Here is a 25090-nt window from a genome sequence, read left to right on the forward strand (position 1 = left end):
CCAGTGAAAAGCAGTATAAGTACGTTGGGACCAATCCGTTCGAAGAAAGCTGGTCCATCTCCAACTCTGATTTTGAACAGCCCCATCACCCCAACCACACACTTCACTGATGGCCACCGGTAAATCACCTTCACATGATCCTTCGACTAATTGAACACCTACTGTATAGGTAGTACTAGATCATGCGCAGATGGAAGACAGTCCTCTGTTTTATGTTGATCTAGAAGAGAGGATATCCTCCTATCCTTGTCTTTTTTCAATGAACTTTGGAGTCGATTTTGGGTGAGAAGTTATCTGGGGATGTCCCTCTAAAGCCAATTCACATACGATGGAATCGTTACAGAATCCATCTGTGTCTACAATAGTCGCTCAAGGAAGAGATCCTTAGCATAAATGACTTAAGAATTTAGCATGCTTTAATATAGTTTCAGGGGAGTTGACATAAGTGCATACGTATTTGCGTGCATTGTAAGTCCCATCGGAATATCAAGGTTATTGACAATCAGTTTCTTTGAATGATGTAGCTGTAGGGGCTCGTAGGGTGCTGCCTTGTCGGTCTTCAAGTGTGAATGGAAAGCCCTAATGAATAATACGTTAGTGCAAACTTTGTGCTCGTCAAGATGGATAACTAGCTTATACAGAATTCTTCACCTCGGCGTATCCTTCAGCATAATTGACCTTAGACCTCCGGAAAACGTCTCAGACCCGGCAATAGACCTTGGTCTGTCCGATGTCTGTGATCCACCCTTCTCGATTATTTCAATAGTGGCCTACAATCGAATGTCGGCCTCACAGTATGGAGAACAGACGACGAGCCCATATCATATCGACCAACAACAATGTACACCTTTCCAAAACGAGTTAGCGAATAAACCGGACCACTCCTTTGTCCATTCTTCGTACTTCAAAAAGGCCCTTCGCAAATAAACTGATGGCAGAAAACATGGCTACGAACGACCCACCGCTTAGTCGGAATCTTATTCCCGAATAGCCAATGACCAGGCGGACCTGGTAGTAGTAACTTTGACCGATAATAGGAGTGTATGAATACAGCAAAAAAAGTAGCAAGGATGTAAACAAACAAATCAAACAGCTAGGATATCGTGGTAACCGAAAGAGAAATAAGGTAGACACCGTGGACAATGCTTCGAGATGCTTCGACAAATATGGCCAACTGAAACCCGCATGACATGGTCACGCTGGCTGAACTTCAATAGATACGGAAGAAACATCTAACAGATTACGGCACTGGAATGCATGAAAACTGCATTGAATATAATTAGTACCGGCCTTACTCAGCTAAATGCCTGATAAGACGTGCGTTGTGCTCCAGTCTGCCTTCAGTACATGTTCCGTGGGAACTATACATGAGTTTATGGTCGATAAGTCTCTTGAGTCTCCCACTTCGCACAGCTTGGTTTCTCAGTGAACGACGAGGCTGGGGGTCAGTTTTGGCATTTCAGTTTACTCGACGTGAGGGGTTTGTATTCCTGGAATCTAGAAAATCCCGCTGAACTCCGTCTTTGATATCATCATTTGCCTTATCCTAAAGCTACGGTTCCATATTTCCATCCCTGATTTCCCGTCATTCAGTCGACCATCAACGACCTAACCCAAGCCTCTTTCTCTTTCCCCAACCGCAGATCAAAGCATACCCCAAAACTTCCAGGATGCATTCCAATTCCATCAGCAAACGCCATCGAGTCGATCTTCTCAGTCGCAACAATATTAAAAGCCCATAAAAGAAGTGCCGTATTAATGAACAGCGACCTTTTCACCAACAATAAAATAAACACCCAGAAGAAAATAGAAATAAAGGACGTTCACCTATTCGCGACGCGTGATCCCGGACAAGCTCTGCAGACATCCACGTCAGCAATTCATAAAGCCTTAGACGTACAAGAAATCTTGCCTCCGACCAAATCCAAAAACGAATTGCCTGATGTCGCTCCTCAATTTACCGTCAAGGATCCACCTTTGAGGATCAAACACTTCGGGGTTCGGAAAGACATCAGAAGTATGGAATATGGACCTATAATCATTTTGAACGAGGGGTGTTCAAAGTTACAGGAATACAGACATACCAAGGCGATGCGATAATAGTAGCTCCTTTGGGAATCACATAGCATTGCTGTTTTAAAGCATGCTTATGAGACGAAGCCATGGAACGAAAAGAACACTAACCCAGATGAAATCCTGAGAAGCGGCATGTGCAATTCCTAATATATGTGCAGCTCGTCATCGGCAGATAAGCCATGGAATACCAACCAATAGGGAACAACGGTCGCCTTTTCGAAGATTCTATAAGTGGACGCATATCACTTTCGAGAAAAACATACTCACCACCTAAAACATTCGAAAACAAACGCCATAACTTGCGGGAGGTGCTCCCTATCCTCAAACGTCGGACCTACCCATTCCGTATTCAGTAAGAATGTACCTGAAGAGGCCGAATTACTAACATCGATCGCGAGGAATCACCTCATCGATTTCTCTCTGTACAACTTTAGCAGCATAAGGAAAACATGCAGCCGCCATGATAATGAAGGTTATTGCAGACGCGGTCTAGAGATTTCAGCGGTCACCAGAAAACAGGCAAAAAGAAAACAAACTGTATTCGATCCTGCCGCAAACATCGAACCGGCAAGATACGCAGATTGGTCAAATGACATCTTCTCATTACCCAAGAGATCCTTCCCAAAACAAGCTGGTACTTCTTCCCCAGCATCCTGGACAGGCACATAAGTATCTTCCAATAAAAAAAAACAGTGTTCAATGCACCGACCATCCTTATCTGAACATACCCTAAACACCGACGACACAAGGCAAGCGATTCTTGATGCCACCTCTTAAGCTCGGAAAGATACCCAGGAATCCATCGAAGAATGGGAAACGTATCCACGAGGTAGGCTCCTGGGCGATTTGTCATTCGAAGCCGGTGTCCCTCTCGAATCATTTGTTGAACATCAGGATCATCGAATGTTGTAGGTGTCATTTTCCCGTAGGTAAGGGTAAGAATCACAGATGCTGCATATCTGGTTAAGTGGATGAGCTCGATGTATACTAAGGAACGAAAGAAGTCCGTACATCTTTGTGTACTCTGTAAACCTCTTCGGATCGTCAAGGATATTAAGAATCAGTTTCTTCGCGTGACGGAGTTGCATAGGTTCATACGCCGCTGCCTTATTGGTCTTTAAGTGTGCATGAAAAGCCCTACAAACGTTACATCAAACTCCGTTTTGTGTTCACCATGGTAGATCACCAACCTATTCAAAGTTCTCCACCTCGGTGTATCATTCAGCAGGATAGACCTCAGTCCTCCCGAGAACGTCTCAGAGGCGGCAATAGCCCTTGGTCTGTCCGACGTCTGGAGACTGCCCTTCTCCATTATTTCCACAGCCGCCTACATTCAAACATCAGTCTCATAGTTTTTCGGCATAAATTACGAACACACATCGTATCGACCAACAACGATGTACACCTTTCCAAACTGAGTCAGCGAATAAACCGGGCCGTACTCCTTTGTCCATTCTTCGTACTTCAAAAAAGCCCTTCGCAAATAAACTGATGGCAGAAAACAAGGCTATTAACGACGCACCGCTTAGTGGGGATCTCATTCCCGAATAGCCAATGACCAGGCGGACCTGGTGGTAGCAACTTTGACTGATAATACGAGCGTATGAATACAGCAAGAGAAGCTGCAAGGACACAAGCAAGCAAACCGAGCAACCAGGTCATCGTAGGAACGAAAAGAGGGATGTCCCAGACACAGTTAATGCTTTAACCAATATAGGCACCCAGGTAGGCATCAGATCCCACGATGCAGTCACGATGGCTGAACGTGAATCGCGAAGCCAGAATCATTAGTCACATTGCGGTGCTGGTGCGGGTTTGAACTGTGGGTGCACTTATTGAAATGCTTCTCATCGCACAGAGAACTTAAATAAGACGCCTATTTACATGCCTGTGAGAACCATCCGCCTTAAAGTTGTGCCTTCCGATGGTGGATGAAGATTTCCCGTCGTCCATGTCGAAGAACAGGCGCTCGACGAGAAAAAAATCCCATCATCCCATCAAGGTAAAGAGCGGAATGTAGGAACCATCAAACAAGGCGGGTTGGGCTCTTTACTGTCCCTTCGTTTAATTCTCGTACCTCTTCTAGCCGTCGCGATTATTGAAAGAAGAAAACTCATCAGACTGACTTTTTCCTCACAAAATCGTATATGTTTGACTCCTGCGCACCTGGCACCTGGCATCCCTTCATCATGTCAAAACTTTATTGAATTGGTATAGTAAAAACGCGTCTCCTGTACATGGTTACGCTGGTATGCAATGATCTCGTAGTGATCCAAGACCACGCCCGCGCCATCCAGCGAATGCAGAAACATAAACATAGATACCAATAAATTACACTTCCGTCATCCCGCACTTATACCCACAGAAGACCGGTGGGACAAGTATTCTGGTGGTGGCGTTTCCTGGTTACCACGATCTACCCACAACAGGAACTGGCTCCACAGCGAGTCGTTCTACTCATGACCTCGCCTCTCACCAAACTCCATTCAGACTTGAAGACACATGCAAGCCTTTGCCGAAGAGACCCGATTTGCTCCCTGCATTCATTGCATTCCCAATTCACGGTCTATCTCGCATACACATATCTTTCGTCAAAAGTCTTCTAACGACTCAAGTCCGGGCGATGGTCCCTAAGCAATAATGGCATTCCTCTCGGTTCTACGCCCTGAGCAGGCGCTATTTAGGGCCGGACCGGACTTGTTGATGGCCGACATCTGTAATTTCAAACTTCGACCTTGTCTCTCTCACATCAACATGTTCAGTTACATCTACTACGTTCTTGTTGAGATTTCTTTATTCAGATGATCTGCGTCAGTGCTACATCTTCTTACGAGTGTTGCAAGGACTGGAAGCCTGGGCAAATATTCGTTTACTCTGGTGAGTTCAAGGTTTTACCTATCTAGCTAAACCTGTTGCTGAAGTTGATCATATAGTGATTTTTGAACAGCTTCAGCATTGCTCTTAATCCCGCCCGACGCCCATCTGGTCCACCGCACCTTGACCCTTTCGGAAACGCGTACAGGGCGTGCCCCATCCCGTCGTCCCATCAGGTCAGGTTATTCGCCGTTTCGGCGTTTTATCAGGATAGCGCTCAAGTTCAGTGACCGAGGTCGACGCAAGTCCAATCTCAAGGCCGCATCTGATACACACAAGGTTCGCCAGCAGGCTCATTTGACCATCTCAACGTTACACACCCAGTGCAAAACCCTCAGGGCCCCAATCCACGTCATTCGAACTCTCATTCCTTAATCTTGGGGCCATGATTGCAAGGATAACTGAGCGACGACAAGTCCAACCCCCAATCCTCATCCACAACGCGCCGGCGAATGACCACCCACCCGCCGAGGCCCCTCGTCACCAAAACCCGACCTGACCAGATATATGCCCTACTCCCCCAGAGCATTCTCGGATTGTCAGTCGTGAACGTCCTATCGTCCTATCATACGTCCTCCAATTGTCGCTTAGACAACCTGGCAAGTTACGTGAGTCGTCGAGGTCATTAAGGGCCAATTCTTGTGGATTCACGAGTGCTATGACTTCATGCCGTCCTGACGAGTGAGTGTATATCTCTCAAATTTTCTTATTATAAAAGCTGAAGTTTGATTAGACGCTGATCATCCTTCCTGACGGTACCCGACTCCCGTCCCATGCACCGGCGTATTGACGCACCCTCGGCTTCCTCATTGGCATCGTTCCAATGTAAATTTCCATTCTTGCCTGATATTGTCCTCAAATGGGCTGACACTCTTCATTGAAAAGTGAAGTACCACTTTCGCTTCCATTTTATTCGTCTAACGCTCCTTCAGATATCTACCGCTATTGTGTATGGGATTCTCCCGATCTTTATCATTGGTTCCATTATGGCAAGGACAGCAACCCTTGCACAATGTTCCTCAACTCGCAAGGTAGATCAGCTCCCCTTCCTTCTTCGATATGAGCCGGCGTTGTTATTTAGGGCCAGAGTAAGAGTTTGATTGCCGATCCCGGGAATTTCAATTTGGGACTCTTTCTCTCTCGCCACTCCGCACCGACCACCTCCATCAACTCCAACACCGTTATACCATGATGCGTAAAGCGTGAAGAGCTCTGAAAGTTACGTGGAACATCGTCTTGAATGCGGATCCACGAGCGTTGTTCATCAGGGTGTCGTCACGACAAACGTCGTCGGCTCTATGACCTCATCGCTAACTGCCTTCATTTTAAGGCCAAGCTGTTCGGAGGACAGGGACAGATGTTTTTGAGCTAATATCGTTCACGCTCGTGAGAGGTAGCCTATCTGGCTAAGCTCACTTCTGACGTTGATTAAATGCCGATTCTCGAGCCGTCTACTTTGCCCTTTTCTGTGCTACTTCATGCCCCTTTCTCGTCTGTAGGGTATGTTGGTACTCTTTTGGTGCTACTCCAATGCTAATTGTTACGCTTCAAGCAGGAGTGAACATGCAACGACGCGTAGACCTAATATTGCTTCGGAAAACTGGGAATCGATAGCCAAGGCTTTTGTGGGTTGATTAACAGCATTGGAAGGCCCAGCGCAGAGCTCTACTTCTCGTCAGTTTTCCCTTCTTCCAGCTGGAAGAATTTACTGATATTCCTCGTTAGGTACATGCACGGACAAGGATGTGACGACAAGTCCAATTTCCAACTCCCTCATCTACGGAGCGTATCGTGTTGTTTTCCGCTGGCAATAGTAATCCCGATTTTGGGTCCACATGTGTTCAGGACAGAGTGGTATGATAATTCCTGGTCGTACAAATCATGCCACTCGTTGTCCTAGTGCTAGGTAGATCCATGACGGCCATTCCCGTGCTTTCCGTCTCACCCAACATTGCAGGAGGCGTTCGATGCTCTTACTCCTCGTTGGAACGAAACCCGTTATTTTGAACCTTCCCCTGGGTATCGCCAGATCCGTGTCTCAGGCTGTTTATAGCACGGCAAGGTAATGCTCTTCTATGGGATTTACTCTTTATAAAGGTTAGATTGGTGCGCCTTCGTTGTGCACGTACCCTAATAACTCACACCACCAGCTCCGAGACAGGTTTAAATGCACCGCTGCAGACGATGGCTATGTCGCCTGGAGTGGAAGCTACGGCGTCCGCGTCAACCTTGGACAGTATGAAAGGCTCCGTGGTAATCGCACTCGTTTCCGCAATCTTCAGCTTTGCTTGTCCCCATCATGACTTTATTTCTAAAGATATCCCACTTTTAATCCTTTCTAGTGCTAGAGGAGCCAATGTATGTCTCCTCGAACTTTCGAATGCATACCAGTTGCCATTCAAGACTTGACGAATTCTGCCAACATTAATTCCTAGTTACGGGCCTCGTTCTTCCCCCAGGATCAGCCCTCCACTGCAGCGTGTTTCGACGATCTTTCGTCAGATGGGAGACGTTCGCTACTGCTACATATTCGAGTACTAAGTAATTCTCCCGATTTTATAGATTTATGTGCTACTATGTAACGATTACTACATCGACAAGATATGCGGAAGCAACATTTTTGCACAGTATAATACGCTTCTGCTACTGTTTTAATGGTAGGATATTCTTTGATGGATGTTTTGCTAATGATCAGGTTACTAGATTCAGCTCGAAGAAACTTTGATCACGCGAACGATAGGCACGTTATGCTGCTTTTTTGGTTCTCATTCACGGTATTGGTAATTCTGGTTCAGTATCGTATTTCGGAGCCGCATCTCATCGTATAGCAAGCTGTATCATTTTTCTATGCAGCTCGCGCTATTATAGAATGTTTAATCACAGTCTACGCTACGCCTGGAAGAATACCAACGGACTCGAAATTGTGAAGCGGTCAATTGCATTGTGACACTTCGTTCTGTCTTATATTTCCTCTACAAATGACGTCCCGGGCATAATTGTGGTAACGAATTCGATGTTACAAAGAGCACTAACATCTGGTACTACTTTGGAGGTTTGTATCGGGCGACGCTGCGTTCGGAAGGCAGAATGATGATAGAAATTGAATAGCTAAGAAGAAAATACGGGTTCCTTCTTCAACATATTCGTCCACCGGTCAACGTCACGCAATGTCACCCTACGTAGTACGTGCCCAACTAACCGGATCCTTTTAATTCAATAATAGGCAAGAACCGAGAACTGCAACACTTGGATTGACCGTCTTATATTACCCATAGGATACTTACAACCGTACAAGTGATTACCTGGTTATATGACACGTCCCGCTAGCGCGAGTCGCGATGGTATCCTCAGGGTAAGTAAACCGTGGGAAATGGCTAGAACTGATCTTCGAATTGGAATTGGGAACACGACGATCCGGGCAAAAACGGAGAATCTTCCCTTCCCTTTCCCCTAGATGGCGATATCCTTCCCCGCTGAATTGCTCGAACTTTTCGTCATCGAGGTACAGTTTCTTTTCATGAACCAGTTTCCCATATTTGATGTGTATATTACTGGCAGGCTAGTATCCCCACGCGAAAAGCCCTAAGATCAACATGTAAGGCCCTCAGATCGATCGCAACGCCCTTCGTATTTGAGAACCTCTTCGTCGACACGCGAAACAAGAAACGGCCCTTCAAATTCCTGAAGTATCTGTCCTCAGAAAAAGGATTTGCAAAATACGTTCTGCACTTGCACCTAGTCTCTCTGACGTTCCAGGGAAAGAGTATGCTTGGGTTGCGTAAGGAGAAAGACTGCGAAAAGCTTCTGGTAGCTGCGATACCATATATGACATCGCTGAAAAGTATCTCGTGAGTAACGATCCGCTCATATTGACTTTTCTAACGGTCTTTAGCTGCTCTGCCTCGGATAAGCGTATCGTAACCAATGCCAGCTTGTGGTCCTCCCTCAACCACATAACTGCTTTTTCCATCACGAACTGGGATGGGAACCAGCCTATGTCAATCTCCGGCTTACACCTCCCCCATCTTACAAGCCTCAGCTATTCGGGCACCGGCAGTCTCGAGTACGCCAGTACTCTCGGTCGGCCTGAGCACCCACCTCACCACGCTAAACATCCACTACTCCAAACATCCTGACGACCGTCCCAACCCATTTACCCCCATGGTCTACGTTGTATTCCACCGTTTTCGGTCCACCTGTCTCACTAGTCTTTCGCTTTCCGGAAACATCTCCCTAGGCCTCCTCGAGGTATACTTCCTCGTCCCCATCCTCCGTCGCCTCCAGTCGCTCTCACTCAACTTGGACTCTGTGCCGCCCGAATTCTGGATGGAATTGAGGCGACAGGGGGTGTTCATCAAGGATAGGTTCGCCTTGACAACGTGGGAAGCCGATGATTCTGTGTTTGATTATCTCTGCTCGTATATCGGACTACAGAATTTGTTTTTGCGTATCAAGGATGGAGAGGATGATCTGAGGGCGAAGGGGGTTGTACGGAAACATCGAACTACGTTACGCAGCGTAGATATTGCGAAACCGAGCTCGCTCGTGAGCTTTCATATCTGGGTGAGCGAATTTGCTTGCCTTTCATGTATTCTTTGCCGATTTTCGCAGATTGGAAGATTGCCATTGTCATGAGCACGAAACGTACTGACTGAGGACGAGACTCTATAATGAATGAAATTCGAATGCAAACTCCCTTGAACATTTCTATCTATTCTACGAGGTTACCATTGAAACGCATCTTTGGTGAATCGTTAGCGTGATCATTAGATTGAAGAAAGAGGGTCACCAACTACACACCTCTGACCTTCTGCAAACCGATGGCTTCGGTCTTGCCGGCAAATATTTCATTCAATTTAGCTGTACGTAGAATGAAGGAATAAGACTCACCCCCTGTCCTATTTACCGAGCTTTGATGGGTTGCGAAGGAATGTGCACAGATCGATTGTACTTGGACAGACGCTCCGACCCAATTTCGTATGATAGAAGGAATACTTAGACGGTGCTCGGCGGGAGCCCAAGTCGCTCCATAAGTAGAGGGGAAAGAGGAGTAATTCAATCTCCTTCAGTACTCCAAAAGATTGTACCAACTCAAAGCGACGTGACGCAAAGGAGTGCGGATTCCGATAAGATGAGAAAAGAATTGCAAACACCTCCGCTCTTGAGGTTAATTGTTCAGAAACATATCTCCCGTTGTTCTGCGTACAAATGTTCGACGGACAAGCTAATATGCAGGAACGAATTTGCAAGTCGTGCTTCAGATCGTCTAAAATAGGGATCCACCAGTTCTTGAGAGAGGAGAATAATCAGGTCTTTTCTCGTCCGAGTCACTGGCATTAACTGAGAGCCAGATAAGTATTGTCAAAACAGAGCAACAGAATATACTCTGGGCATGGGCATCCCGAACTAGGAGCCTCCCCTTCGCTTTTCGTCATCCAGGCAGCAGAATAAGGGGATCGCAAGGAGCTGGGTCGAATAGTATACGTTAGTGTGATAAAGACGGTTAGAATGGGCGAAGTATTATTCAGTATCGCTATGCTGGTAGCAGATGGTGATGAACAGGGATCAGAGTTAATAAGAACAGATCCACAAGTTCCGTAATTGCACGTGTCCGTTCTTGGTCCCAACTTCCACGAAACTCACACCAGTGGTTGCCTAACCTTTGACAGGATTTATTTAGGACGTAGTCTTCCGAACGGACACGCTTTCTGCTGTTTTGTCTATCCCGTCATCCAGTAAGTGCTATCTTCCTTTTTTTTTTGCAGTAGTATTAGGACCGGATGTTATGCGTTATTTTAACATCCGGTCATAACACTACAGTAGACGGAGATGAACCGATATACTTTCCTTTCAGAGTCACTCGGTACTGAAAACCATGTCGTAATCGATGGATAGGTATTATGATTTCCCGTCTTGCATTCCGGTGATACAGGAGCTTATTTTCCCCTCATCGCCACAGGCAGGAAGGAAGATGTTTTTACACAGGCGACTGGGTAGTTGCTATAGATAAATTTGTACCGGAGTTCTAGACCTCCATAAGCACTTGGACTGATGTAAGTGAATTCTATTCTATTGAGTTCTTTCCCCTCTTTTCATAGTGCATTCGTAGCTGACTGATTATAACATGATCTGGGCTGAGAATCCTGCGAACGATTGATTACCGGCTATGTGGCACTGAAACCTCTATTATTGTAAGTCTAGAACGTGCTAATCAACTGGTCGTCGGTTGGTGGCGGTTAGAATTACTTGGAAATCGGGAAGCGTTGAGCTTTCCGTACTGTTTAGTGCGGGTTGCGATCTGTATGATTCTTCTGTCATGATATGCCTTCAGGCTTCCGGTCCAACTTGTGAATCTCTTTGTGCATACGAATCTGCACATCGGTGGCGGTTCCTTTTCCCACATCTGAGCAGCTATTATTAAGTTCCAAGAATAACGTAGCCTAGGTTTTAGTTCTTCGAATTGTCGCTTTTGATTGCTGTTGGCCATCCTCGTGCTTGTTGACACGGAGAGACTATTCGCCGTCTTATGCGAAATGAAACGAGGGGAACCGCTCAACACAAATTGTTACCTGTTTATTTTATTTTTTGCCGAGAATAGCCCACACATAAAATCTGGACCCTTTTTTCTTGAACAGCAGAATTACTATGGCCCACGTACTACATGACTTGCCAGAGGAGCAGAAGGTTCGCATCGTAAGAGGCGGTGCTCCCAGACGGTTCTGTGGCAACCTTCCTCTTGAAACCCACATCGATATTTGGACTCTAGGACAAATCTATCGTCCCACGAAGGAATACGTGCTACTTGGATATTGCAGCATGGTTTTCGACGGCTGCGAGCTGGGCGTTGTTTGTACTTGGGAGTGTGTCAAGTCTCGTAAGTCCTCCCAGCACCACTTTAGAGACGTAATTCAACTGAACGCTGTTGATAGACGTTTCGGATATGAGTAACAAGGTACTTCTAGATTTGTCCCCAGTACGCCAAAGTCAGTATTTGACATTTATTGTAGCCGGAGAGAGACCGTGATAACGAATATTGGAGGCTGTGTCGCCTGTAGTCATCATATTGGACCTCCTGATATAGCAACAGTTACGCTTCTGAATGTATACGTTAGTCGAGCTTAAGAAGGCGGGTTCGGATTTATACGTGAGAGGTTAATCTGCTACCAAAATCACAGGTGCTGGAGAATAAATAGTGTATTACGATGTAATGGATTTCTAGCAGCGGGTAAGAAGAAAACAAGACCGAGGACTCGCATGCGAAGCAATATCTAACTGGCGGCAGACGATTAGACTGAATTGGGATAACCGGCCAGACAAACAGTCGCAACACGGAGCTGAACAACAAAAGAAAATACAGGTCTAGGCACCGCGGAAAATGCTTGACCTTCTTCCGCCACGATTGTCTGCACCTCTGACCGAATATCCTCAGCTGGAGAGCCCACTACTTGCAGCTACAGCCGCGAAAACGACATTTCCCGGATCATTGGAGGGCAGAATATCATTCCCCTCGTTTTACTGAGTGGCATGATATACGTCTGTGCCGTGTTACAACCTTGTCGCTGAAACGGACGCTGGAGGAGATCTTGGGATTTGTTTACGGAAGCAGATAACCAAAGCCACGAGGCATCTGACGTTGACGTTGCGCACGGACCCTCGTGGCAAAACTATCACGTGAACCGTATCGGAAAGGGTCCAGCCAATTCTTTCCTTCTTTATTCTGATCCTCCACCTCCGTCATTTTTCGCTCCCGGCACCACGTCTAACGATGAGCAAGAAGGCCGCGAAAGTACCCAAGACCTCTGGCTCTGCGAATATCTATGATTTTCGCGATATTGTACTGGGAAAAGTACGCGGCTACCCGCCGTGGCCCGGGATGGTACGTGTGCTGAACAATGTCGAGGGCGTGTCTGGTGCTAACGGGAATGGATTATCAGGTAGTCGACCCAAACGATGCTCCGCAGCAAGTCATCGATGACCGACCTGCAGGCAAAAAGTCCAACTTCTACCTTGTGCGATTTTTCCCTGCCGGTGATTTGTGCGTCTCTTTCAGTTCTTGTCCAATTTCTGTTTTGGGCTGACAATCGACGATGTGCAGCTCCTGGCTTGCGCCCAAAGACATCTCAAAGCTCCAGCAACACGAAATCGAGGCATACATCAACGAGCCGTTCAAAAAGTCGGGTGACCTCTTGACGGGCTACAAGGTTGCGCTGGACCCTTCCGACTGGGAGAAGCGCAAAGCTGAACAGGCGGAGGCTGCTGCTTCAGAAGAGGTCGTCGATGAGGTCGACCAGCTCGACAGCGAGAGTGAGGAAAAGCCGAGGAAGCGGAAACGGGACAGTGATGGTGGTGCCTCAGCCAGGAAGCGCAAGACGAGTACGACAGGCGACGCAAAGAAGAAAGTACCAGCGAAGAACAAGAAGGGTGGAAAGAAGAAGGAGAATGTCGAGAGCGAGGACGATGGCGAGGCTGACGAAGACGTCGGTACCAGCAAGAAGGGCACGAGTCCGCCCCCAGGCGAAGAAAGCTAGGAAGGACAAGGACGAGCATGAAGAGGGTGCGTCGTTTCCTTGTGTTTCGACTACTAACCCTGGTATATTGACCAAATTTACTGTCCAGGCGACCTGGCAAAGGATCCAGAGGCTGTCAAGGTTCGCGACTGGCGACACAAGTTGCAGAAAACGTTTTTGAGCAATAAGGGGGACCCGAAGGAGGAGGTGCGTCCTCTAAACGATACCTGTTTCCTTATCGATTGATGTTTTTGTGCTAGGATATGCCCGGTATGGACAAACTATTCCATACTGTCGAGGCGTACCAGTCTATCACCATCCACTACCTTACGGTGAGCCCTTTCCGCCATCTCTTATCCTCTTCGAGGGCCGCCTGGACGTTGGACCATTGATTCTGTCCCTTTTGCGGCCCTTTTCTGGCTTTTCTTTGCCTATTCTTTTTCTGAAGTCTATATCCTCCTCTTTCTGCATTTCCTACGGGTCTACTCGTCCCAAGTCTCTTCGTTTCGTCCTCTAACATCCTCTCCGTCATTTTCCCTTCGTTTTTGTGATTTTTCAAGCCAGAACCTGCTTTCTGTTTCTTCACGCTGCCTGGTTTGCATTTTTATGTCCAGAGCTTGCTTATACGGATTGAAGACGGTTATACCGTTCTTCTTTCGCTCCCTGGGCGACATATTTTGGCAGGCCGGTGCACTATTTGCTACCTAACTTTGCAAGGTTCTGCGATATCTTGCCCTTCATACCCATTTCTGCCTCGCCCTTCAGAGATGGAGCCCATATGATGCTATGCTTTTGACTTCGCTATCTGTGGATGATTTCCGCATTCTTTACATTCATTTTTCTCAAATTGTGTCCTGTTTTCACTTTCATATCTCCCCAGCCTTTGCTTACATGGTGTATCACCCGCACCCAGTCAGCCCATTTCTTCCGCATGGCTCTCCCTTTTGTCCTTCATTCGTCTTCATCGTGTCTTCTCTTCGCTGTCGAGGGAAACTGGTGTTTGAACTGACGACCGTTGGCCTTTTGATGTCTCTTTCCGGGCGATCTCGTTCCTTCGTTCGCTCTTCCTCGTTTCTGCCGGCGTCTCTTTCCTCTGTCCACATTTATATCTTCTGTCTTCCACCTTTTTCGCCCCCCCATTTAACTCCTACTGATAACCTTTCCTCCCCCAGTTCTCAAAAATCGGCAAAGTCATGCGCCACATCGCTGCTCTGGCTGAAGAAAAGATCCCCAACGACAGCCAATACAAGTTCCGCGAGCGTGCAAAAGCCTTAGTCGATCGATGGCAGCAAGTCTTGAACGCGAACAAGAACGAGTCAACGAATGGCGTTACGGAGGGAACGGCGAAGATGGATTTGAATGGAAACGGCAATACAAGCGGAGGTAGGACGGGCTCCCCTGTTGTGAACGGCGCTAATTGTTGATCTTGTCTAGAAGATAAGAAGGAAGGTGCGGTATCGGAGGCAGCGCCTGCGATTCCGCATGCTGAAGAGCCACTGAGCGCCCTTCCAGGAGCAGACGGCGCTGGCGACATGTCGATGCTAGGCGATGTCACAATGTCAGAGGCTGCGGCGTGATATATGGGACGAACTTTGTACGCCGTTCGTTTTCCTTTCCCAACGTTCATCGATGTCTGACCTCGGCTATGTGCAGGAACATTGTAGTATCCTTTTTCGCTTGCTCGTCTTGCATTTCGGTGTTATAGGCCTTTTCTTTTCCCTCGTAGCGCTTCCCTACTAAAATTGCTGTGTGTCACCCCGCTTCTTCTCGCTTATCTTGGCGCCTGCTACTATTTTTGCCCATCGCTTATGCTAACGTATTTTTCCTCTTCATATAAGGGAGGAATCTGTATTTTCCATGAAGCAATTGACGTTTCTTAAACTCCTGTCCTCAGCTTCTCTGAGCTGGGTTGCGATGGCCGTCACAGACGTCACTATGGTGACGACCGTGACTCACGAGTTATCTTTCTTCCGATATGTTCATCGGAATATTAATCCGATTCGCAGAACTGGGGACGGAAAAAGAGGACTAGAAGGCCACGTGCTTGTCACCTCTGATTCTGATCCTCACTCTGAGAAATCGGTTTCTTCGCGGTCTAGGCGCTGCATACCGACCCTTTGGTCTCGGGCATTTCTCATTGGCCGGTTAAGACGCGGCAAGTACCGCGGCATGTACATATGACTCGTCACTCCAGGCGCTGATGTGACGCGACCATTCTTTTTCTTCTTCCACCACCTGTACAAGATTCAAACTTTCATTTTCGTCTCCTGCAGCGTCCTTCCTTCGACATTTCTCACCAGAATTTAACTCGGAAAGCATTCTTCCTCGTCAATGTCTGCAGAATGGAATGCCGTCCTCTTGGAAAACAAAATCGATTGCTCAGGTACATCGATCCTAGACTCTTTTCCGCTTCCGTTCCCCTGTTGACCGCTCTTTTGTTTCCACCAGGACGTGACGTACCCGAATCCTGATGAACTGGCAAAGTATGCCTTGCACAACGCGTAAAACCATACCTTCTGACGAGGGATGTTTCACAGTGTACTTTCCAAGCTGGAGCAATTACCTCCGTTGGTCACCCCCGCCGAAGTGCATACCGAATTTTTCTACCGAAACTCTTGTCTCATTTCCTTGTAGATCGAACGTCTGCGATACCAACTCAGCCTCGTACAGCGGAACGAGGCTTTCCTTTTGCACGCTGGTGATTGCGCGGAGAGTTTTGACGCCTGCACCCAGGTGAGCCTTGTTCTTAGTTCCATTCTATTGGTTTGGGCGCTCATGATGGTACCGGTTTTCAAGCAAAACATCTCCGCCAAGATCGGTCTGATCCTCTCGTTTTCCTTGATCCTCATTTGGGGAGCGCGTCTTCCTGTCGTACGTTTTACCCAATAGCTGTTTCCAGACTGCCTATATGTATCTGATATCGATACAGGTTCGAATCGGGCGCATCGCGGGGCAGTACGCCAAACCCAGGAGTAGTCCAACTGAGACTATCAATGGGAAGAAAGTCACGAGCTTCAGGTGAGAACAGCGCAGTATAAGCTTCTCGGTTTTCTTACTCAGTTTCTCCAGAGGGGATAATGTCAATGGGTATGTAGTCGTATGAATGACGTGACCATCGCCTCACCATCAAGCAGACTTGATCCAAACGATCGCACTCCGGACCCTCAGCGTCTCCTGAGGTGCATTCTTTCGTTCATTAGTCCAATCTAAAATACTCAATTGGATCCTAGCGCTTATTTCCATTCCACCGCAACATTGAATCACGTTCGCGGATTACTGACCTCCGGATTCGCCTCACTTCATCACCCGAGGGACTGGTCCTTCAAACATGTTAGGTCGCCTGCTCTCAGGTAAATCCTTTCGCCGCACTGTTATACTGTGTTGGTGAGACGTTCCCCCCCAGGAAGGAATTCGAGTCCATCGTCGATGGACTTTCCGATGCTCTCGACTTCAGCCGGACCATAGGCGCAGAGAGAACGGCCCCGTTCGAGCAAGGAGGTGGGAGAGGAACTGTCGGCGAGGTCGACTTTTACACCAGGTAAATCAATTATCGGTGTGCAATTCTGAGCCGGTACTAATTTCGGCGATACGTTCAGCCACGAAGGTTTGATGCTCGACTATGAGGAAGCGCTGACTAGGCCATCCCCGTCAGGCTTCGGCCATTATAACACATCCGCTCATTTCCTTTGGATTGGAGATCGTACCAGACAGCTTGATGGCGCCCATGTTGAGTATTTTCGCGGTATTCGTAACCCGATTGGGATCAAAGTTGGGCCATCGATGGCTGATGATGAACTGGCAAAGCTGTTAGATGGTAGGACCAGTTCCTCCTCTATACACCTGACTATATGGCTGAATGGAATTGTGAAGTTGTCAATCCATCTAAAGAGCTCGGGAGGATAACCTTGATTTCGCGTTATGGTGCGGATAAGGTAGGCTATCTACGATTCTCCTCATGTCCACCTTCTTACTTGTTATAGATTGACGCTCACCTACCAGGTCATATAGAAGCCGTGAAGCGGTCAGGACATCCAGTTGCCTGGATCTGCGATCCTATGCACGGAAAGTACGTGTATCGTTTCTTCCCAACCGAGACAGCGTTTTCTCATTGTTCACCGCAGCACCCTTACATCAGTCAACAGGCTATAAGACTCGCCATTTCAGCGCCATCATCGGGGAAATCACATCCTGTTTGAGGATCCATACATCATGTGGAAGTCGGCTGGGCGGTATCAGCCTCGAGTTCACCGGAGAACTGAACGACGAAGGATTCAGCGTTACTGAGTGTCTTGGTGGGAGTATGGAACTGAGCGAGGGGCAGCTCGGTCTGAGATACCAGGTTGGTGATTACCGTTTAGGAATTGAGCACGACTTAATTCTATTTTTGCTCTAGTCGTTTTGTGATCCTCGATTGAACTTTGAGCAGAGTCTCGGTGAGTCTGTCGATCTTTATTATTAGCACAGAGACTCATTGGAATTGTAAGATGTCGCTTTTCTTCTGTCGAACCATTTCAAGAAAGAAAGGCGTGGAAGGCAGGCCGGAACGGACCACGACGTTCTTTATTCTGAACTGGGCGGGAGAGAGCCCAAGGTTTGAAATACTGGCAAATGTCAGGTATAATGTACTATCATTTTCAGAAGAGAAATATATCGTCTGTGCACGGTCAAGCTGTCCTTTCTGTTAGCTATTACTATCGGTGCTCAAGTTTGACGAGTCATAATCAGGTGGAGGATCCTGCATCTCCGAAGCATTGTTCCGCCGCCACTCGTTTAGCAGCAATTCGACCGTTGACTCTAACTGCTCCAGTCTCTCCCTTTCACCACGGACCTCCGCTTCGTCATGACTATCCTGTGAAATGGATGGTGCATTAAACCTATCCGTCGTTGGGGTCTCAGGAGAGAGAACTGGAACAGAACTGCTGGAGGCTTCCTCTTGATGTGGTATCTGTGACTTTTTCCAAAATTTCCGCTGCTTGTAGCGACGCCAGAAGAAGATGGCGAAAAAGAGAGCGGATATGAAGGTGATACTTCCCAGGACACCTCCGATGATGGCACCGGTATTCCTGGATCGTCGAGCGCTTGTAGCTGAGGACGAGCTGCTGCTGCATTGAACGCTCCATCAGTCTGCGAAGACAGTGGGACTCAAGTCCAAGGAGACGAACGTTTCTATTGCGGAGTGTGACTGAGTTTTTGTAATTGTAGACAATGATACAGATGGTGAAACGCGTGACGCAGACCAATAGTCAGTGCTAAAAACAAGGCCATATCCGTAAGGTGGACAGTTCTTTCGAAAGAAGGAGCTTGATAAACTTACAATTCGCTTGGATCGTCTTCTTCCTCCTGAAGATAGATGAGAAAGCGACGAGGGTATGTTGACCATTGAAGAGGATGGGCTGGCAGGCAAGAAGCAGCCATCCTCTGGATTTATCGATTACTATGATTCCCAGAGTAATGGATGCTGTATTTCGCAGCAACAGCACCACATATGAGCCCACATTTCTTTAAGATCTATTTAGCATGTTCCGCCTAACATTTCCATCAGTAAGTTAACATCTGTATGGCATGCATGGCATCATGCAAATCATGCGAGCCATACGGTTATACATGCGCATGGCTCTATAAGGTACCTACGTAAATCCATGCACCCCGTATGGCGGATTATATGCAGCCATGCAGTTATGCCCCACTCCATCCATGCTGTATACTGCCCCACAAAAAGTTTATATCAGACAAATTAGAATGAAAATATTTGCATTCAAACAGTATATATGATACAACAGAATTCACGAAGTAACTATTGCAATACCTTGCTACCTCATCCACCAATATGCGCAGCCAATACACTGTAGTGAACTTGATTAACAGAAAAATAGCGAATCTTTTAGAACCACTCACATAAGACCGTTAGAATGACCCCACAGCCTTCCGGATCACATCAAGGCTTATTGATCAGGTACAAGCATCCTGGGAATAAGGAATTGAGCCAAGGAAGACCAGACATATGACGAAGACTCACCCCAAGCCACCACCAATAATGCAAACACCATTGCCAGCCCTTCTTTCCAATCATGACATTCACCCGAGAGGCTACATACAGACCAGCAGCTAAAGTGTTAATGAAGAACTGCGATGAGGTACCTTGCGTAAATTAACGGATGTGTTGAAGTCCAGTGAGAGGGAGTGTCGTGCACCACATTGAAGTCAGTCACCAATCCTATATGCTAGCATTCAAAGAACTTACATGACCATGCTGTACAGGAATAAAGCCACATAACATGGCCGATTGTGGATGGAGGGAAACCGAACCATAGGAGAGAACGAATGTCAAGGAAGGGAGAAGACAAGATGCGAAGGAAAAATTTCACAAGTTCAACATGCACGTGATCCGGCAATTGCCGCGCACAGACCATAGACCATTTCGGGACAAAGAATGATGTCATACATACCTTTATCTTTCTATTATCTTCCGAGCAACAGGCTATTGCTCCAGCACATGAACATGGATTTGAATCTATCAAGAGAAAACAAAGGTGAGAGGTATATTGTTACCATGTAGCATGTAATTTCTGTATAATAGCATTGCTACATGAGACAATTCATAGGGTATAACAACGCATGGCTGTGCATGGCCTGAAATCTCATATACCGGCCATGCATGGCCATGCATACCCACACGAGTGTGAACTTACTGATGATCCTTAAGATGCGTCCGTCAACTCCAAAGTTCGAACGACGAGGAGGCTGGTCAGTGCTGAGTTTGAGCAGTCGTTCGTGACTCAAAAGGACCTCACGCTCTGCATACCAACACCGAAGGCGATGAAGACTGCTGTTTTATGTCGGCTGTCCATGCCCGTGTCAGCTACGCACTATACTGCGGCCGTCTCTGCACGAAGTCGTGATGATGATGACGAGTAGCATAAAATTGCGCAGCAGTTCTCAAGATGCGCAGTAGACGGTGTGTTATTATTAATAACTACTACTCCTGCCGAGGCACATGTACAGTACAAGGAGCAACTAGAACCGACTTCGTGGAGATGCACGGCTGTTCGGACATTGGTTAATCATGGATACGAGACGATGAGTTATATAATAGCGAAGCTACATCATGATGCAACGGGAATCATGATTGACATGAAAAAAACTATCGCGGCGTCGTTTCCTAAAGCGATCATTAAGAACCAAGCACATGTCGCAGATAATAAAATACTCACTCCCTCATAATAAGATTGAGCCGAAGTCCGGAATCCATGAGCCGCCTGGATATCTCAGTACGGTCCTCGTTCTCCGTCGGCTCTACGCGATAACATGGTCCAATATCGATAACGCGAAGTGTCTTCGAACGAGTGCTCCCCAGCGCAAGCACATCCCTCAGATCACAATCATTGACGCTGTCTGGGAGGAATTGGAGAGTTTCCAGGTTGGGAAGCAACGATGGATCCTTTCGAAGACTACCGAAAAGATTTCGATATCCATCTGTACCGATGCTGAGCTGTGCAACGCAGGAAAATACAGACAGGACAGGTTGAGCGTTTCGGCCGAGGCCTCCGCCTAGGGAAATTTGTAGTTTATGGATGACACATGATGAGCGATTGAGAAATGACGCGACGATTTCACGATTCCATGATTGAGTAACAGTAGAGATGCAGAGATGTGTTAGAAAAGGAAGCGTAAAAAAAGCCAGATTGTCGAGAGAAGGTAGTTCGACTTGTCGTAGTGCCATATGGGTCGTTGGGACTGGGTTGTCGATGTTCCACGGCTTAAAACCGGTAAGCCTGAAGAACTGCAGGTAAGGCAGCTGATTAAGAATAATGGGTATGTCCTCAGGCTCGGGGTAGCTTATGCTTAGCTCTGTTATGCGCGACGAGGGCAGCCGCAACATCAAGACTGGATTGAGGATCGCTGAACGAAGCTTCGGTGCAGTTTGGAAGGCGGTGCATCTATCTTTAGCTGGCATGTCGTCCCAATAGAATTGTGATGATGACTGAAAGCGGATTGATTGGATAAGGGGAAGTTGGGCGCTGCCGAGCAATTCAAAGAGGGCATTGAAGGTTTCTGTGGGGGCGATTACGATGATGTCCTCCCATCGATGGGAGAGCGAGACTAGCCGTATAAGTAACTCTTGGGAGTAATCCTCCCAATCCGAGAATTCGACACGAAGGGATAGTGGGGAGGACCCAGAGCGGCTCAACGCGTAGTCGAGACCTGCCGTGAAATGTATGGATCCCTGAGGTGACACAGGTGTTAGCCTGCCAAGGCGAATAAATGAGGAACTTTCAGTGATATGGATGCGAAGTTTGGACCAGAGGGAGGGAAAGGAGTGGGTTGTTTGTCGCCATCGCAAGCAGACATGGCCGAGGGTCCAAGGACTTTGGACAGCGGGCCGATTGTCGGACAGAGCGTCGACGAGAGCCCAATCAAATATTTCAAAGAGTATCTCGGCTGGTAGGCGGTGGATCGGAGGCCTAGAGGCTTGTACTGACATTACAGACCACCGACCGTCAAAGCGAATCTCAATGACTGATACGTCCTATAACTAAGGTCGAAGCCAGACGGCCGTTAGCAGATATAGAGTGACGATGACGAGAATACGCTCACAATCGACCTGAAGGCTGCTTGAAGGTCGAAGTAGTGTAAGACGGTTGAAAACAAGGAGTGGATAGGATCGGAAGAAAGAAAGGAATGGAAGACGAACGCGATTTTGATCTTGAATGTCGTTTTGTTAAGGTAAGCCTGATCGCGCGATTACTGTGGGTCCGAAAGTTGATCTTCAGACCTGGACCCTTGATTTTGTATGAAATTGGTTCCGTAACAGGATAAGAAACTATGGTTTTTGATGAAAAGAAACTCCGGCCTGAAGGCATTTCGCAAACGACATTCGTGACCAAAATCGCGTTCAAATTGCGACGACAACTCGATGGTACGCCTGGCACGGCGATTCAACACCAGGCGCAACGATCTCAGTACCGTCAATAACGTCGATCAGATTGTCGTTTCCTTCTTTGGAGCACCACCACGTTGTTTTCTAATTGTGAAGAGCCATTGAACTTTTCAATGAGGCCGTTACCGCCAGCTCCCTCCTACTACGATGTAAGTACAAAATGTTGTTATGAAGACCGGTCACGTACCAACTCGAACGTGTTATCTTCTGCCGCTCGTAGCCGCCCAGTGGTTTTATTCAGACGGCTATGGCCATCCTCATATACGAACGACCAGTTCTCAACATATACTCTGTTTATCCGTTGCAACACTGGGTGATTCCATCGATACCGAACAAGGTCCAAAACGTTCTCCAAATTCTCCTGCGACATTTCTACTCCGAAAAACTCGAGAGTGTCTAGTTTGGGAAGTAGCAACGCCTCTCTGCTTCGAAGCGTTTCCAGGAGATCCCCGTACACAGAAGGGTTCCCAACATCAACCCGAAGATTCGTAGTGTCGACGAGGAGAGACAGGATACCGGTCACATCCGGCGCAACTTCATGAATAGGAAGGTGAAGATAGCGAATAGAGCAACCCGAACGAAGGATAAACCGCTTGAGTGCATCCAATGACAGGTTCGTCCTCCAGTCTGGACTATGCGGCGACGAACAGAACGGCTTCAGAAGCCGGAGATGTGTCAGCGCCGGAAGGATGAAATGGGAGAGATCTTGCACACTCTCGATCTGAATTTCGCGCAGAGCCGTATGGACTTGAAGCATGGGTGCCCATCCTATGGCATGCCAGGTTCTCAAACCAGCCATATTCAGGATTTCGAGGTGAGGAAGGTCGTGGATAATCGATGACAAGTCAGTCTGCGTTAGGTCTTTGGTTGTAAGTTCTCTTAGCTCGGAGGAAGGTAAACGGATGGGAAGAAATGGGAAGAGGGTGGCAGAACGGAGGTTCGGTGCCGTTTCAAAGGTAGCAGCGAGACGCGCCGTCATGGGAGTAGCTCCCCAATAAGAATCGGAAGTCACCTCAAAATGAATTGATTGAAGGAGCGGAACCGCCCCCAACACAACGCACTCGAAGAGTTCGTGGAACATGGAAATGGAAGCTTTCATTTTGACAACTTTCCAGCGACGCGACGTGGACGCCAGAGTTTTCAGCAGGTCGCGTGGGTGTGAGTGGCCTGCCGCGAGTTCACGATCGGGAAACTCCACCCTGAGCGTCAGGGCTGTGGTTCCAGACCGTCGGAGCGCGGTTCCGAGTCCCTCAGTATTATTGATAGAGAAATAGTGACGCGGCGACTCGCGCGTCAGCCCTACGTGTATGGTTGACCATAGACATGGGAAGGAAGTCGCGACAAGCCTCCATTGCCGGCAGACATGACTGAGGGCCCATGGTGACTGGATGGCGTTCGTGTCGGCAACAGGATTATCCTGTACAGCCCAAAGAAATATTTCGTAGAGGAGTTCGACGGGTAGATCATGAATGAATTGAGGTCCTAGGGCATCTGCGGTAGCAGTGGGGAAGGCGACGTTATCCATGTTGTTATTGTTGGTGACAATTTCCTCCTAGAAATGAATAGCAGGTTTAGCAGATTCCACTATCAGGTTGATGCAAGGTAGACTAGACGTACTAGGGAGGAAGGTTCCAGTTTGCGAATGTTGGTAATGAACGCGAGCTTTAAAGGACTCCGTACAGCCACGAGAGCGACTCGGTGGATTTTGCATTCTAAGGAGGCTACGGCGGCATTTTCCGGATCCAACTCGACTTTGAACTCTATGCCGCCCCTTGCACATGTTACAATTTCCTGATTGATACAGGCGCACGGTGAATACGGTCCCTTTTCTGATATCGAACATAGAATTTTACTAACCAGCTGGGGTTTAACGGGCTATTGAACGTTCAATTTAGTAAAAAATGTCATCAAGAATGCGCGCACATGTCTGCTTCAGTATGTCGGCCAAGAGAGCCGGAGCCTTCAACAGATCTTCAGCAATTGAAGTCCTTCTGGTCGCCATAGATTCTATCTTGACCGCCACATCATCGGTTGTCCTCGTCTTCCTAGTCAAGTCTAAAATAAACTGAGGACTCCACTCTGGCCCTCCCGATGAAACGTCGAGGTCCCCGTTAATCTTGTCCCTGGAAAAATGAAACATTGCCCACCATATAGCATCCGTCGGCCCTCGGCGATCAATCCGCCGCATGGGCGGGTCTCGACTTTGCCCTGGATCTGCCTCAGCGCTCCCATGGGCTCACAGATATAGAAACTCTTCGAAAAGGTTCACAAGCTCCAAGATGCTCCCAATTAACACCCTGGCCAATCGGTGACCTTCATCATTCCCGCGAAAAAAAAAAATCGTGACCACCAACCGGTCCGCATCGTGAAGAAAAAATCGCCAATCATGGATAATACGCCACCTAGATCCCCGTTTCGTTGAGAACGGACCGTGGAGCTACCTTTCCCCTCGGATCAACACGAAGGTTAAAGATTGCCCTTGTTCTCAGATAGGCCGAAAGCCAGCAATTCACACAGTCACTATGCGGGAACTATGAGAGGAAGGTTAAAATCCGTTCATAGTATTGCATTATGTCGAAATAGGCAAGAAGACGAAGAGACGAGGACGTTATAGAGATGGGAAGGCCGCGATACTGATGAATATTGTTCGCGGGAAGGATTCGAAGCTATTCCATTCTACATATGAAGGTCGTCT

General features: G+C 47.6%; 10 protein-coding genes across 10 annotated transcripts; 5 read left to right on the forward strand and 5 right to left on the reverse strand.

Annotated features, from left to right (window-relative positions):
• Nucleotides 1-399: 399 nt before the first annotated feature.
• Nucleotides 400-845, reverse strand: EV420DRAFT_1523716 (uncharacterized protein). The gene is made up of 3 exons (XM_060472310.1): nucleotides 794-845; nucleotides 652-734; nucleotides 400-579 (listed from the first exon to the last, which is right to left on the reverse strand). The coding sequence occupies exons 1-3, from the start codon at nucleotides 818-820 to the stop codon at nucleotides 417-419; spliced, it is 273 nt and encodes a 90-aa protein (XP_060333847.1). The 5' UTR covers nucleotides 821-845; the 3' UTR covers nucleotides 400-416.
• Nucleotides 846-1421: 576 nt separating this feature from the next.
• Nucleotides 1422-3840, reverse strand: EV420DRAFT_1523719 (cytochrome P450). The gene is made up of 14 exons (XM_060472311.1): nucleotides 3599-3840; nucleotides 3455-3551; nucleotides 3267-3403; nucleotides 3088-3213; nucleotides 2786-3035; nucleotides 2613-2729; nucleotides 2463-2565; nucleotides 2344-2410; nucleotides 2269-2288; nucleotides 2185-2219; nucleotides 2085-2131; nucleotides 1913-2032; nucleotides 1828-1857; nucleotides 1422-1770 (listed from the first exon to the last, which is right to left on the reverse strand). The coding sequence occupies exons 1-14, from the start codon at nucleotides 3736-3738 to the stop codon at nucleotides 1590-1592; spliced, it is 1470 nt and encodes a 489-aa protein (XP_060333848.1). The 5' UTR covers nucleotides 3739-3840; the 3' UTR covers nucleotides 1422-1589.
• A 4519-nt stretch (nucleotides 3841-8359) lies between these two features.
• On the forward strand, nucleotides 8360-9650 carry EV420DRAFT_1523738 (uncharacterized protein). The gene is made up of 4 exons (XM_060472312.1): nucleotides 8360-8452; nucleotides 8509-8798; nucleotides 8843-9013; nucleotides 9042-9650. Exons 1-4 carry the CDS (start codon nucleotides 8405-8407, stop codon nucleotides 9583-9585), a joined length of 1053 nt encoding a protein of 350 aa, XP_060333849.1. The 5' UTR covers nucleotides 8360-8404; the 3' UTR covers nucleotides 9586-9650.
• A 1945-nt stretch (nucleotides 9651-11595) lies between these two features.
• On the forward strand, nucleotides 11596-12106 carry EV420DRAFT_1476990 (uncharacterized protein; the record flags this gene model as incomplete). The annotated part of the gene is made up of 3 exons (XM_060469377.1): nucleotides 11596-11824; nucleotides 11880-11933; nucleotides 12063-12106. The coding sequence occupies 3 exons, from the start codon at nucleotides 11596-11598 to the stop codon at nucleotides 12104-12106; spliced, it is 327 nt and encodes a 108-aa protein (XP_060333850.1).
• A 609-nt stretch (nucleotides 12107-12715) lies between these two features.
• EV420DRAFT_1639446 (uncharacterized protein) lies at nucleotides 12716-15034 on the forward strand (the record flags this gene model as incomplete). Its single annotated transcript, XM_060476972.1, has 8 exons — nucleotides 12716-12826; nucleotides 12885-12985; nucleotides 13046-13427; nucleotides 13465-13504; nucleotides 13567-13664; nucleotides 13718-13789; nucleotides 14630-14840; nucleotides 14892-15034. 8 exons carry the CDS (start codon nucleotides 12716-12718, stop codon nucleotides 15032-15034), a joined length of 1158 nt encoding a protein of 385 aa, XP_060333851.1.
• EV420DRAFT_1179415 (uncharacterized protein) lies at nucleotides 15022-15721 on the forward strand. The gene is made up of 2 exons (XM_060466216.1): nucleotides 15022-15051; nucleotides 15111-15721. Exon 2 carries the CDS (start codon nucleotides 15315-15317, stop codon nucleotides 15636-15638), a length of 324 nt encoding a protein of 107 aa, XP_060333852.1. The 5' UTR covers nucleotides 15022-15051; nucleotides 15111-15314; the 3' UTR covers nucleotides 15639-15721.
• EV420DRAFT_1734276 (DAHP synthetase) lies at nucleotides 15377-18339 on the forward strand. Its single transcript, XM_060479976.1, has 16 exons — nucleotides 15377-15840; nucleotides 15906-15940; nucleotides 15995-16043; nucleotides 16092-16190; nucleotides 16254-16328; nucleotides 16387-16475; nucleotides 16527-16544; nucleotides 16592-16636; nucleotides 16688-16807; nucleotides 16861-16995; nucleotides 17054-17271; nucleotides 17328-17389; nucleotides 17438-17534; nucleotides 17579-17796; nucleotides 17851-17890; nucleotides 17942-18339. The coding sequence occupies exons 1-16, from the start codon at nucleotides 15805-15807 to the stop codon at nucleotides 18052-18054; spliced, it is 1449 nt and encodes a 482-aa protein (XP_060333853.1). The 5' UTR covers nucleotides 15377-15804; the 3' UTR covers nucleotides 18055-18339.
• Nucleotides 17942-18872, reverse strand: EV420DRAFT_1734286 (uncharacterized protein; the record flags this gene model as incomplete). Its single annotated transcript, XM_060479977.1, has 3 exons — nucleotides 17942-18559; nucleotides 18620-18706; nucleotides 18772-18872. The coding sequence occupies 3 exons, from the start codon at nucleotides 18870-18872 to the stop codon at nucleotides 18139-18141; spliced, it is 609 nt and encodes a 202-aa protein (XP_060333854.1). The 3' UTR covers nucleotides 17942-18138.
• Nucleotides 18873-20284: 1412 nt separating this feature from the next.
• On the reverse strand, nucleotides 20285-22212 carry EV420DRAFT_1179579 (uncharacterized protein). The gene is made up of 3 exons (XM_060466217.1): nucleotides 22053-22212; nucleotides 20669-21990; nucleotides 20285-20616 (listed from the first exon to the last, which is right to left on the reverse strand). The coding sequence occupies exons 2-3, from the start codon at nucleotides 21937-21939 to the stop codon at nucleotides 20556-20558; spliced, it is 1332 nt and encodes a 443-aa protein (XP_060333855.1). The 5' UTR covers nucleotides 21940-21990; nucleotides 22053-22212; the 3' UTR covers nucleotides 20285-20555.
• Nucleotides 22077-24090, reverse strand: EV420DRAFT_1179610 (uncharacterized protein). Its single transcript, XM_060466218.1, has 3 exons — nucleotides 24013-24090; nucleotides 22583-23947; nucleotides 22077-22534 (listed from the first exon to the last, which is right to left on the reverse strand). Exons 2-3 carry the CDS (start codon nucleotides 23918-23920, stop codon nucleotides 22424-22426), a joined length of 1449 nt encoding a protein of 482 aa, XP_060333856.1. The 5' UTR covers nucleotides 23921-23947; nucleotides 24013-24090; the 3' UTR covers nucleotides 22077-22423.
• Nucleotides 24091-25090: the final 1000 nt, after the last annotated feature.

The sequence above is a fragment of the Desarmillaria tabescens genome, assembly GCF_030435595.1.
Source record: "Desarmillaria tabescens strain CCBAS 213 chromosome Unknown EV420scaffold_9, whole genome shotgun sequence".
In the NCBI taxonomy this organism is placed as follows: Eukaryota; Fungi; Basidiomycota; class Agaricomycetes; order Agaricales; family Physalacriaceae; genus Desarmillaria; species Desarmillaria tabescens.